Source organism: Bicyclus anynana, chromosome 26 (genome assembly GCF_947172395.1).
Source record: "Bicyclus anynana chromosome 26, ilBicAnyn1.1, whole genome shotgun sequence".
Taxonomy (NCBI): Eukaryota; Metazoa; Arthropoda; class Insecta; order Lepidoptera; family Nymphalidae; genus Bicyclus; species Bicyclus anynana.
Window position 1 is genome coordinate 2,792,636 of NC_069108.1, and position 14,950 is coordinate 2,807,585.

At 36.1% G+C, this 14,950-nt stretch overlaps 4 protein-coding genes across 4 annotated transcripts; all 4 read left to right on the forward strand.

Annotated features, from left to right (window-relative positions):
- Nucleotides 1–258: 258 nt before the first annotated feature.
- LOC128199620 (gastrula zinc finger protein XlCGF26.1-like) lies at nt 259–1,512 on the forward strand. Its single transcript, XM_052889854.1, has one exon. The coding sequence runs from the start codon at nt 259–261 to the stop codon at nt 1,510–1,512; it is 1,254 nt and encodes a 417-aa protein (XP_052745814.1).
- Nucleotides 1,513–4,157: 2,645 nt separating this feature from the next.
- Nucleotides 4,158–4,916, forward strand: LOC128199621 (gastrula zinc finger protein XlCGF7.1-like). Its single transcript, XM_052889855.1, has one exon. The coding sequence runs from the start codon at nt 4,158–4,160 to the stop codon at nt 4,914–4,916; it is 759 nt and encodes a 252-aa protein (XP_052745815.1).
- A 2,069-nt stretch (nt 4,917–6,985) lies between these two features.
- Nucleotides 6,986–10,174, forward strand: LOC128199622 (zinc finger protein 724-like). The gene is made up of 2 exons (XM_052889856.1): nt 6,986–6,998; nt 9,246–10,174. Exons 1-2 carry the CDS (start codon nt 6,986–6,988, stop codon nt 10,172–10,174), a joined length of 942 nt encoding a protein of 313 aa, XP_052745816.1.
- Nucleotides 10,175–12,290: 2,116 nt separating this feature from the next.
- LOC128199557 (zinc finger protein 43-like) lies at nt 12,291–14,165 on the forward strand. The gene has a single exon (XM_052889632.1). It carries the CDS (start codon nt 12,672–12,674, stop codon nt 14,061–14,063), a length of 1,392 nt encoding a protein of 463 aa, XP_052745592.1. The 5' UTR covers nt 12,291–12,671; the 3' UTR covers nt 14,064–14,165.
- Nucleotides 14,166–14,950: the final 785 nt, after the last annotated feature.

Genomic DNA, 14,950 nt, shown 5'->3' on the forward strand with positions numbered 1-14,950 from the left:
TTATTGAGATATACGTAGATACCATTTTTCTGAAACGTATGTATTCTTTTGTGAAATATTCATTCATTCTTTTACTATATGAGTAGGTAAGTATGTTAAATTATATAAATAGCTTGCTCGCACGGGTGCCCTATTTCATATATCATCTGGATCCTAAATCGATACATTATCTGAAAGTAATTTTTTTACAACCGAAAGCGAAATTTACTATACATAGTGATATCGTCAATATCAGTATAAGCAGTGAAAAATCATCTGATGTTTGTTATAGGTGATCTTCTTGAAACTGGACAATTCATAATCAAAATTGAACCGGGTCACTCGGACGAAAAGCAGGACGCGTCCACCAAGACCAGAGCGTCGAAGAAGAAAATCAAAAATAAAGACCCGTCTCCGCCGAAACGAAAAATCAATATAGAAATAGTCGTCAATAAAGAAGAAACGCAGGCAAGACAGAAAGAAATGAAGGAACATCAATGTAATATACAAGAAATCCTTCTAAACACAAACGCAACACCGATACGTTGCCACAAAGGTATTGGCTACACTTGTTGTTTTTGTGAAGACCAGTATCGAGATCCTGCCCATTTGAAAAAGCATACACTAGAACAACACACACAAGAAGATAAAGCCAATTTTATGAAAGGTTCGCGTAACACGTTACACGGATACTTCGTTAAACTCGACATAACAGATCTAAAGTGCAATATATGTGATGAAAACATTGATAATGTGGAAGCCATGATTGAGCACCTAAAGAAAATCCACAACAAGAATCTCTTTCCGAAATTGAACAGTCACATCTTACCGTTCAAACTTAGCAAGGACACCCTAAGATGTTGTGTGTGCTTGAACATTTTCAACACGTTCAAAGCTTTGCAGGAACACATGAATGTGCACTACAGAAATTACATATGCACAGTCTGTGACGCTGGATTCGTCAATAAACACATTCTATCGAGACACGAGGAGTGTCACAAAATCGGCGTGTTCACTTGCGGGGAATGTTCGAGAACTTTCGACACGGCGCGTAAGAAAACGTTACACCAACGGACTAAACACGCGGAGCCAAAACTGCGCAACAAATGCGGCTACTGTTCGGAAAGGTTCAAAGAGTTCGCACAGAAACTCGAGCATCTGGTGAAAGTTCACGGAATAGTGAAACCCACAATAGATTGCCAAGTGTGCAACAAGAGTTTCAAGACGAAACACGAGTGGAGGGTCCACACCGCGAGGATTCACTTAATGCAGAAAGATCACAATTGCACTCTGTGTGAGATGAGGTTTTACACAAAGCACGAGTTAGAGAATCATATGACGAAGCACACCGGTTTGCGACAGTTCAGATGTGACGTCTGTTTCAAATCGTACGGAAGAAAGAGCACTCTCAGAGACCATATGCGGATCCACGCAGATGACCGCAGATTCGAATGTACAATGTGTGGACAGGCTTTCGTCCAGAAATGCACGTGGCGTAGTCACATGCGGTCCAAACATGGCGAAGATATTTAAACTTTTTAGTAGTAGATGTGAAGAAAAAAATAGCTACATTTGGCCGTCCTGCAATGTTCCGTTGACATGAGGCATTCTTGTTAAACCCTTATGTGCCTATAATTCTAGCGGTTACCATGTCATTCAGCTCAAACATCACAATTACATCACAGAAATATAAAATTATAACTAAATACTTAGGCGTCGTAGAATTCACTCGAATCGATGTTCATTTGGTAAAGTGCTCAGAAGGCTGGCAGTATTGCCACGTTCTATGGCAATACTAATTCTCTGACTTAATTTTAAAGAAAAAAATCAGTTATTTTTGTTAAAATCTCCTTATTGTTCGCAATTATGTGTCACCAAAATTGACAGCCAATCCAGCTGGGAATAGAAATAAGAACATTCCGGGTTGCGAACCATGGTATTTTTAACCCTCAACGCAATAAAAGTGACTTACGGGCGAGTGTTCTTAGACATATTTGATGAAAATCGGTTGAGCCGTTTAAAAGTTCTGGGGGTTGAAAGTGGGGAAGAACAACCGAATGTCTGCAAATATACTCGAGTGGGGTCTCAAATCAAAGCGTACTGAAAAAGAATATTGACGCCTTGATCGAGAGTGTAATTAATAATTTCACGATATTCGGGATTTTTCAAAATTTTTAATTTTATGAATCATGTTTTCTCATCCCAAATAATCACAATAATAATACAAAATAAATCACAGACACACTAATCACAGTTAGAAAAAGACCTTACCGGTCCTCATAATGTTTTTGATAATTACATGCTAGCATAATATTGAGCGATATAAATTTATAAATTCACACATGTAATAATAATATAACCTAATTTTATTATTACATGTGTGAATGTATGGTTAATAATTATTATTATTATGTATTTTTTCTCATGATTATGGTTATAATATAAAAATTTCAATTTATACTGTCGTTTTATTAAAAACAATTCCAATTCATGGTACAAGTAGGCTTCTTTGCAAGTATTTTTGAACAGTCAGTCAGTAGTAATTCTACCAACAGTTCGAAAACCAGATTCTACTGAGAACTGAGTTTACATGAACATCACCAGTTACTCTTTTTAACCAACTTCAAAAAGGAGGAGGTTCTCAATTCGGTCGGTATTTTTTTTTTTATGTATGTACACCGATTACTCAAAGACGCCTGGACCGATTTCAAAAATTATTTTTTTGTTTGAAACGGTATAGTCCCCATTTGGTCCTATTGCCATCATGTCAAGATCTGGTGATCTGGTGGTGGTGGTGGAATCTTGGAGAAATTGAGGGGAACTTTCGAAAATTATATGGTTGTCTAGCGTGTTCGTAAACTTTTCCATTTAGTACTTTTAAACACAACAATTTCATGAAGGTTTAAAATCGATCTGATGATGGAGCCATAAAACATACGACGAAACTCCTCGGCGATTTACAGCAGTTATCTTGTGTTTGGGCTTGATTAATTTGTATTAATGAGAACTTTGTACCAAGATGGGTTGTGACTGTCATTAGGGGTCTGATGTATTCGTTTAAGATGAAATTTGACACTAAAAATGGAAAAATAATAAAAATTTTAGCTTGAATTAATACATCACCGGCTTAGCACCGCCTTCATACTGATCAGCAGGTAGAACATACTATGATGTTATTTTTCGCTTTTTAGTTTAGTGGGTACGTTTTTAGGTTTTGAAGTCGGTTGTATTTTTTTTATAAGAAATATAAAAGTTATTAAAAAGTTTTAGCAGAGTCGATTCATCCACTAATTTTGTCACTAAGAAAATATTCTTTCATATAATAGTTTCATTGAATTAATATATAGAAGGAGTTTGTTAAATATTCTAAGATAAGACAAATATTGTCTTTGGAATCAAGTTAATTCTTATAATTAGCCCCAAAAATATTTCTATGCTATGTTCAGTTCAACCGTTGAAACTAATGCGTGATTAGTTATTTCTTAACGATTATTATCACTTGTTAGAGTCAAAATTCCAACGGCAAAGTGGGCGAGATTATGCCGGAAAACGGACTCCACATAGTGGAACCACGCTAGAAAGAAGAAGAAGAGTCCAAATTTTGTTTTAAATGCTTTGTTACATATGAAGAATAGAAAACAGTTATTGGTTTTTTAGTTATTCATACTAAAATTTGCGCGATTTTCGAACAGATTTCAAGAATAATAACATTATTCAAAATTACCATTATCTTTTCTGTTGAATTCTAACCGTAGTCTCTTGTAATGATAAAACAATTATGCAAGTTGATATAATCTAATTAAAAATATTTAAATTCTATCAAATGGGCATTAGAAAATGATGTAATATTTGTTATAGGTAAGCTCCGCGAATCTAGAAGGACGATATCCCAAATTGAAGAACATTCACCAGAGAACAGTGATCGTAAAGGGAAAATCATAAAGATTGTTATTGGTAAAGGTGGTTTGAGTGACAATCGGAAGGAAGCAGATAAACATCAAAGCAACATAAAAGAAATACTGTTAAATACTAATGCGACGCCCATAAGGTGTCACGGAGGTAGAGGTTACTCTTGTTGTTTCTGTAAAGACCAATTCCCAGACCCAGGCGATCTCAAAACGCATACAATCAAAAGACATACAGACGAAGAGAAATCCAATTTCATGAAAGGTAAAGACATGCATGGGTATTTCGTTAAACTGGACATAACTGATCTAAAATGCACACTCTGCGAACAAAATGCTGACAACATCGAAGAAATTACCACTCACTTGAACGTTGTACACGAGAAAAATCTATTTACGGGACTCAAAAATCACATATTACCGTTCAAATTCAGAAAAGATACCCTCAGCTGTTTCATGTGTTGGAATATCTTCAACACATTCAAAGCGTTGCAAGAACACATGAATGTACATTTCAGGAACTATGTGTGCGCAGTTTGCGATGCGGGATTTGTCAACAAGAACATACTGTTGAGGCACGGAGACGCTCACAAAACAGGCGAGTTCAGCTGCACGGAATGTTCTAAAACGTTCGACACAGCACGAAAGAAGAGGTTACACGACAGATCGAAGCATTCAGGGCAGAAGCTGCCACACAAATGTGGATACTGCACAGAGAGGTTTAAAGAAGTCTGGAAGAAGTACGACCATTTGTCTAAAATCCACGGAATAAAAGGACCATCAGTAAAATGTCAGGCTTGTGATAAGAGTTTCGACACTAAACATGCTTGGAGACTTCACACCACGAGAGTTCATCTAATGCAGAGATACCATAAATGTTCGGAATGCGACATGGAGTTTTATACTAAGAAGGAACTAGAGAGTCATATGGTCAGGCACACTGGGACGAGGGAATTCAGATGCGATATATGCTTCAAGTTGTATGGAAGGCAGAAAACTCTGAAGGAGCATACACGAAGGGTTCATTCCTAAACGAGATAATCGTATATTACCTAAAACTTCCGTTGAAGTTGAAAATGTTAGTCTTGCCGTCAGTATTGTAGACAATAAACATATTTTAGGTTCGCAAAAGCAAATTGTATTCTTAAATTTTCTTAAGTTTTCGTTTGATTATATATTTTTTAGTTTTCCCATTTTATTTTCATGGGAATCATTCGCAAAGTCATCATTAACAACTCATATTCGGGTTACTTTTGAGCACGAGTCTCCTCTCAAAATAAGAGGGATTTGAAGCGTTAGAGATCGTAGAAAGAGAATCGAAGTGCTACTTGGCTAGGGGGAGCTAACTATTATATAGCCGCCTTACACTGATTTCCGCCCGCGACTTCGTCCGCGCGGAAATCAGAATAAACACTCAAGCCCGATTTCACCACTTTAGGAGTTGAATTTTAATTTTTTTTTTAAAATAACTTATTTCGTATTTTTTTTATGACTTATGAACAAATTTTTAAAACTGTAACTCTAAAAATTAAGGACTTTAAATACAAACCTTCAACCCCTATTTCACCTCCTTCTCATTTTATTTTCTTAATAAAAAGTATCCTATAACCTTCTCCGTATTATGGTCTGCCAAGTTTCATTTGAATTCATTCAGTAGTTTCAGCGTGATGCCCGAATAACAAAAAAGACAGACAGACAGACAAAAAAACTAAAAATATTTTTTTAGCTTCAGTATAAATTATATAGTGCCCCCCAACAAATATTTTCAAAATATCTTCAATGTACAGAATGTACAAAATATACAGAATTCTTATTATTAGTATAGATTCTAGATGGCGCTGGCGTCCGTTATACCACGCTAACGTTTGGTGTTACAAACGGCATAAGTAAACTCTCAAATGGGGATGATGACTAGGTTTGAATATATTGATTTTTATGATACATTCGGGTAAATAGGGTCAATGTTAACTAATTTATACATAAAAAGCAAAGATTGTCTGGATATTTGCAAAATAAATGAGATTATAAAATTTCAAAATCTAAAAAAAGTATATTTATACAGTTTAAGCTTCCTTACATTAAATGTGACATTTTTCAATAAATGAACTATAAACATAAACGCATAAATAACAAATATATTAGTAATTTTGTTTGAACGCCCATACAAACCTAACGATCAGCGAGCCAACGACGTCACTAAATCGTGCCATTTAGTATGGAGCGTTTTTCAGGGATCCGCGGCAGCGCCGCAAATCTGACCCTTTAAATCCCTGTAGCTCCGAAAGTAATGATCGCAGATACCCTGTTACTTTTACAAAATTGCTTTACTATTGGTATACTCTTAATTTATATACAATTTAAAAAACTGTCATCATCCCTATTGCGAATAAATGTATAGAATTCGACCTCTTATTATAAGTATAGAATAGATATAGATGAGTCGGTCAGTATCATGTTAATAGTCATAACTGGGCATTAACTCGTTAATCCGTTAATCGTTAATTAACGAAGTTAACATTTTTATTAACGAATTAACTTTTAAGTTAACTTTTAAAAATGTTAACGGACCCGTTAACTTCCGGTAATATGCAGAAGTCCGTTAATCGTTAATTCAATGCCTACTATTTACCGCGCGACGTGATTAACAGGTTTAGACAAGTAAGAAATTATGAAAGATTTTTTATTCAAAGAAATCAACAAATTACTAAATTTATGTTAAAATTATAGATAAAATCAACTAAAAACAAATTATGGCACTTTTCCCCAGTGCTCACCTTTATTTTTCCAGTGGGGATCTCACACAATGATATAAAAATACAATATTAACCAGTCATATTAACGGATTAACGTTAACTTGCGTTAATTCTTCCGGAATGTAACGCTTTAACGTTTAACGTTACGAAGCTAACTTTTTTTTGTAGCGGATTAACGATTAACGAAGTTAACTATTTGTTTAACGGTGCCCAGCTATGTTAATAGTTACCTATTTATAATATTTAAATGATAAGTATGTTTGTCAAATAATTATATTAAAGTAATTTACGAAAAATGTTTAATTTTTTCACTCGATTAAGGGAGATGTTTCATTAGTGCTTTGCGTTATGTCGTCGCAACGTATCAACGCATTAAGTACTACTACTAATACTTGTACAGAAATAATGTTGTATAATGAAAATAACTTCTGGGAGTCTATATTTTTTAGCTTTATCTTTTTTTTATTTGTTCACGTAGTGTGGAGGTAATACCTAGAATCTAGGTATTACCTCCACACTACGTGAACAAATATTTCGGTGATACCATCTAGGTCCTAGATGGTATCACCGAAATAAATATGTTTAAGAATACGACCAATCCTTCAAGGTCATCAGGACGTAGTATCAGCCTTAATTAAAACAACCAATCAAAAAACACGCAGTTTTATTGATCACTTCCCATTTTACTACAATTTATAAAGTATTTTATTTGTTTATATAAAAAAAGTATATTTACAATCACAAAACTAAATGGAAACACAAAGTTGGCAAATGTAATTAAAATGCTGGAGGCGGGCAGCCCTATTACATGTTTACGTACCGCGCGGCTGTAGGTATTTATTCCAAAAATACGGCCGAGTTACAATACTGCTTGTATAACTTTACTGTGTCGCAGCGCAGGAGGACGTTGCACGCAATCACTCAACAATGCATACAAAACAAATGAGCACTGTCAGTCGTCTGTTGAAACGTCGCCTGCGACGACATGTCATATAAACTAATATTAAAATAATAAAAAGAGGTAAAGTTTGTAGTATTGTAGTGGTAATCTCTAGATCTACTGAATCGATTTTGAAAATATTGTTACCACTAGAAAGCCACGTTATTTGTGAGTATCATAGGCTATATTTTATCCCCACTGGAACGGGAACTACGCGGGCGAAACCGGGAAGCGTCGGTTAGTTTATATTAAATGGAAAACGTTGCAACGGAATGCAACGAACTAATGAGGCTCGCTCTATGTTACCTTTTTTATGTTCTTTGAAATTCTCATCCAGTTTAGACTAAGTAATGGCGTTTGATCATTCGCCGGTATAAAAAAAGAAAGAAAGAATTTTCTTTATTGGTGTATTATGCCACACATCACAATTATTTCAGAATAACATCCTGCGATATGTTTGACGGCCTCCGTGGCGCAGTGGTATGCGCGTGGACTTACAAGACAGAGGTCCTGGGTTCAATCCCCGGCTGTGCTGATTGAGGTTTTCTTAATTGGTCCAGGTCTGGCTAGTGGGAGGCTTCGGCCTTGGCTAGTTACCACCCTACCGACAAAGATGTACCGCCAAGCGATTTAGCGTTCCGGTACGATGTCGTGTAGAAACCGAAAGGGGTGTGGATCTTCATCCTCCTCTTAATAAGTTAGCCCGCTTCCATCTTAGACTGCACCATCACTTACCACCAGGTGAGATTGTAGTCACGGGGTATATTATAAAGAATAAAAAAAATCCATAAATAAATTAAGAAAATCTCAATCTGCCCAGCCGAAGATCGAACCCAGGACCTCTGTTTTGTAAATCCACCGCGAATACCACTGCGCTACGGAAGCCATAAAAAAACACCTCCAACTTTTCAGTTGTGTGCATTTTAAGAAATTAAATATCACGTGTCTCAATCGGTGAAGGAAAACATCGTGAGGAAACAGATGCATATCAGAGAATTATCTTAATTCTCTGCGTGTGTGAAGTCTGCCAATCCGCATTGGGCCAGCGTGGTGGACTATTGGCCTAATCCCTCTCATTCTGAGAGGAGACTCGAGCTCAGCAGTGAGCCGAATATGGGTTGATAAGACGACCATAACTTCGTCATTTCTTAAACAACTTTTTTTGTTTGAAAGAGTATACTTCCAGATTGGTGCCATTTAATTTTCATAAAAATCAGTTCAGTAATTTTATATTAAAATGAAGAAAACGAAATTCCTCTTATTTTGGCGCTTTCGTTCACTATGCTAGGAAAATAAAATCTTTTTAAAAAAATTCAAGTGACTTCAAAATCACAAAAATAATCGTAAGAGCGAAAAATAACATCGAATGTACTTCCTTGTACCTTCTGATCATTTTGAAGGCGGCGCCAACGCAGTGAAGTAATGCATTAATTCAAATTATAAAGTTTTAGAATTTTCAAACTGTTCGTCAAAATACGTCACTGGCATGGCACCGCTTTCAAAGTGATCAGAAGGTAGTACATACGATGTTATATTTCGCTATTAAGATTTTTTGCATTTTCATTATTCACATTCATTTCATCTTTTTTTATTTGTCGAAATTTCGGACTTATGAGTATAATAGACCAACCGAGGTAAACTAAAATAAATAATTTCTTTCCCATCTAGGTGAGGCGATTGAGGAATCATCCATCAATAACGATCCACAGCCTAGGAAAGCGACCATCAAAGTGGAAGTCGAAACACTCTCGAAGCCAAAAATAAAACTCATTGTCACGAAGAAACACAGGTTTGGCAGGGACATTAGTGACATACTTCTGAACACAAACGCTACCCCGATACGATGCAAAGGGGGCAAGGGATATGCTTGTTGCTTCTGCACAAACCAGTTCCAGGACCCCAAGGATTTAAAAGATCACACAATCTACAAACACGACGATAAAACAAAATCGGAATTCATGAAAGGCGTCAGCTTACACAACTTCTTTGTCAAACTGGACATAACTGATCTGAAATGCTCGTGTGGATCACTTTTGCAGAATATAGAAGACTTGGTGCAGCATTTAGAAGCGAAACACGGCAAGGAACTCAATTCCAACTTCATGAAATACGTCGTGCCTTTCAAATTTGATGACGGATTGAAATGTGCTAAATGTAAGCTGGAGTTTAATAATTTCAAGCTTCTAATGGAACACATGAATGTACATTACAAGAATCATGTCTGCGATGTTTGCGGCGCTGGATTTGTGAATAAAAAGACCTATACAGCACATTGTTATAGGCACCAGACGGGGACTTTCCCTTGCGAGTTGTGTCCTAAGATATTTGACACGAGAGTGAAGCAGATGGAACATGAAAGGGCTATCCATGTAAAAGGGAATAAAAGGAACAAGTGTGGATACTGCGGGGATATGTTTAATGATTATACGAAGAAGAATGATCATGAAGTGAAGGTCCACGGCGCTAAGCCTATAGTGCTAGCTTGCCAAGCATGTGATAAAGTGTTTGACAACCAGAGATCTCTGACCGTTCACACAAAAACTTACCATTTGATGCAAAAAAGTGACAAAAAATACAAAAAGAATGCAAAGAAATAAATAAACAAGATGAATGATGGTTTTTAAAAGCTTTTATTTACCTTCCTTTTAGTATATTAAAAGCAGACGCGACTTCGTCCGCATGGAATTCAGTTTTTCTACTAATCATGAAAAGCCTATTTGTTATTCCAGAGTAAAATCTATTTCCATTTAAAATTTCAGCCAAATCGCTTCAGTAGCCGCAGCGTAAAGGAGGAACAAACATACACACACAAACTTTCGCATTTATAATATTAGTGTAATTTATTTTTTTCTTCTTAGTACTCGTAAGCGCTTTGTCGACTTTCATCATATGAAGAAAGAAAGAAAGAAAAATATTTTTATTTGGTCAGTAACAATGTAAAACTAAGCTTTTATATTATATACTAGTAAACGCCGCACGATTTCACTGCTGTGGTTCCCGCCCCCGTAGGAAAACGGGGATAAAATATAGCCTATATCCTCGGGTTCACTCGGGCTTCCCAACAGTGAAAGAATTTTTCAAATCGGTTCAGTAATTTCTGAGTCTATTCAATGCAAACAAACAAACATCTCATCTTTATAATGTTAGAATAGAAGAAAAAAAAGGCGAAAGAAAAGTATAGAAGAATTTTATAGGAGACCGATCAATTCACTTACACTAACAACCAAATTCTCAAGTCACCTAAATTATCAGGGATAAATATAGAAATGAGTTAAGACCATAGATATGACCTCTGCCTCTGATTCCGTTATAGGTTCGAATCCGAACCGGGGCATGCACCTCCAACTATTCAAGTTATGTGGAATTTAAGAAATAAAATATCACGGGTCTCAAACGGTGAAGGAAACCTGCATATCTGAGAATTTTCCTAATTCTCTTTGAATTTATTGATAGTGATGATGATGATGATGATGATGATGATGATGATGATGATGATGATGATGATGATGATGATGATGATGATGATGATGATGATGATGATGATGATGATGATGATGATGGTGATGATGATGATGATGATGATGATGATGATGATGATGATGATGATGATGATGATGATGATGATGATGCTGATGATGATGATGATGATGATGATGATGATGATGATGATGATGATGCTGATGATGATGATGATGATGATGATGATGATGATGATGATGATGATGATGATGATGATGATGATGATGATGATGATGATGATGATGATGATGATGATGATGATGATGATGATGATGATGATGATGATGATGATGATGATGATGATGATGATGGTGATGATGATGATGATGATGATGATGATGATGATGATGATGATGATGATGATGCTGATGATGATGATGATGATGATGATGATGATGATGATGATGATGATGATGATGATGATGATGATGATGATGGTGATGATGATGATGATGATGATGATGATGATGATGATGATGATGATGATGAATATAGAAATGAAATGAATTGTATGTGTCACCGTTACAAAAATACGTTAGTTTAATAGATATTGTAATCTGTCGACATATTGTGAACTGTGTGCTTAGTGGGAGTTTTCAATATTTTCATACTGTTACTATCGCGTTGACGTAAACGCGAATTTATATAGAACTGAAACAGTTGTGCAGTACTGCCACTAGATGGCGCTGTTTCAATTCCTTAGAAATTCGCGTTTACGTTAACGCGATAGTAACAGTATCAAACTGTCACTAGGCCCTCTGGACATACTGATTAAAATTTAACGTGTTATTCGGTATATTATAAACTATCGAAGTGAAACCGTTAGAAAAAAGGAATTGGAAGACCAATGAGACGGTGGGCTGATGATATCACTCAGATAGCTGGAAACGAATGGATGAAATCTGGAAAAGACAGGTAGTTGTGGAAGAAGATGGAGGAGGTCTATACCCTTTCAGGGATCCATGTAAAAAAACATACTAACTAATATGACTAACATAATTTTAGAAAGCTTACTAACTAACTAATTAACTAAAAACTAACAGCATTTGAAATTTTATTTAGAAATGTAAATATGGAATTAATTGCTTATTTAAATTAACATGATTTTAAAAAGCTTACTAACAAACTACTTACTAATTAAATAATTAACTAAAAACTTGAAACAACATTTGAAATTTTATTTATAAATGTAAATATGGAATAAATTGCTTATTTTTATTATTATTTATAAGACTTTATTGCACTCCACACAATACAATAGATTTAAAATATTAACAAAATGTACAATATAGGTTATATTAATTCTTGTATTCCTTTGGGCATGGAAACTGCGCTTTGCTTTCGCTTACTTTCGCTTTCCTATCAAGATTCACTAAAAGGCAATAATCTTTGAGACGGCGCGCATTGTGAGGAGGTTCTTCTCTCTGGAGCCCTGACCGCCCGGTTGCTTGAGCACCTCAAATGTTTAAAAAAGGGTTTAAAATAGTATTGTACTAATAAATATTATAAACAAGAGTTTAATTTGTAACGCTCTCACGCATTAACTACTCAATCTCCAGTTGAATTGATTTATTTATGTATCTATCTTGTTTAATTTTAGGTACACCCGGTACAACCAAGAAAGCGGTAAAGAGGAGACGGTATTTGTCGGACATCCAGAAGAACCAGCACAACCTCAGAACGATATTACTCTACTCGAACGCTAACTTGATCAAGAAATACGATGCCAGTGGATTCGGATGCCAATTTTGTACGCAACAGTTTTCGGAACCGAAGCTTTTGAAAGAACATTTTTTAAGAGAACACAAACTTCAGCAACTTGTCAAAGGTATTACCTGCAAACTGTTCAACTTCTTCGTCAAACTGGATATAACAGATTTGAAATGCACTCTTTGTGACCAAAGACAAAGTAAACTCGATCATTTTATCTACCACATTAAGGCACAACATGACATCGACGTCTACAAACGATTGAAGAGCTCGATCGTACCTTTTAAATTTGACACGGAGAAGCTGACATGCGTCGAATGCGGTAAGGAGTACTTGACTTTCAAACATCTAATGACACACATGAACGAACATTTTAAGAACCACATTTGTCCCACGTGTGGTAAAGGATTCGTAACGAGCGACCAATTCAAAGTCCACGTTTGGCGACACAAGTCTGCAAAAATGAAATGCAAGTATTGCGACAAATCCTTCGCCAACCAAGACAGGTTGACAAACCATCAGAGAAGGGTTCACCTGGGTGACAAGAAAAGGAACAAATGCAATTTCTGCGGCAAAAAATTCGCGGATTACGTACACAAAACCGATCACATGGTTAAAGTTCATGGAGCGAACGAGGTTTTCGCTGTGTGCGATATATGTGACAAACGTTTCAAAGACCACAGACGGCTAAACGTGCATATAAGGAAAGATCATTTGTTGGAGAAGAAATATGAGTGTGAAGTTTGCGCTGCTGATTTCTTCAGCGCCTCAGATAGGAAGAGGCACATGGTGACACACACCGGCGAGAAGAAGTACCAATGCGACATTTGCAAGAAGTCTTACGGCACGAAGAACACGCTGCGGGAACATATGCGCGGTCATCTAAACGACCGCCGTTACAAGTGCGAATTGTGTGGGAAGGGATTCGTACACAACTGTACGCTACGGAGTCACATGAAATTGATACATTTTAAGGATAATGTTCACGCGAAACCGGATTTCGCTTTGTGCCATATATGTGACAAACGTTTCAAAGACGAGGGACTGTTGAATGTGCATGTAAAGAAAGCTCATTTGTTGGAGAAGAAGTACGAATGTTCAGTATGCGGTACAGATTTCTTCAGCACCTTAGATCTGAGGAGACACAAGGTGACACACGCCGGCGTGAGGTTCGAATGCGACATTTGCAAGAAGTCGTACGTCAGGAAATACACGCTGGTGGAACATATGCGTAAACATCTGGACGACCTTCAGTAAAAGTGCGAACTGTGTGGGAAAGGAGACTTACAGAGTTTATAGCTATTAGTTATTTAATCATTTAGTTTTAGTCAAAGGAGATGGTCCATTTCAGGTCCATTCTTGTACAGGGTATTTGTAAATAAGTAAATAAATGTAACTAAGTAAATGAAAAGAAATAAATAAAATTAAAACCCAAGTTTTTGAGTTATATCGATGGCCATTAGCAACTATGACATTTGACAGCAAACGTCAAATCGACTATTACGTTGAAAACGTCATCTATCCGTCATTGTTACCTATAATAGTGTTGCATTTCTTGGGAGAGAATGAATATTATTTCGAAGAATTAAAGTAAATTCGTAGATTTGTTTAATCGAAAATAGTTAAAAAAATTATTCTCTTTTATTTCCGCCAGGGTACAATCACTGATCCATACAATTTTGGACCATCTCTTTTATTTCCCATAAAATATTTGGGTATGTAGTAGTCTACTTTATAGTATTGTAATCTGTGGTTTCCGAAGCTGGTGTCATAGTTATAAATATTTATTTATATTACTATTATGTTAAGATTGTGTACTATGATGTTGTTTGTGAGCCCTCAATAAAATAAAATAAAATAAAGACTTCACATGTGAGAGTGAGTACATTTTAAGGATAAATGCTCATGCGAATGCGGTTTTCGCTATGTGCCATATGTGGCAAACGCTTCAAAGAAAGGGTTTCGAAACGAATTTAGTGACTAATGGCAGTTTTCAATGTTTTCATACGGTGACTATCGCGTAACCGTAAACGCGAATTTGTAAGAAATTAAAACAGTTGTCCAGTAGTGCCACTAGATGGCGCTCTTTCAATTCCTTGGAAATTCGATTACGGTTACGCGATAGTATGAAAACATTGAAAACT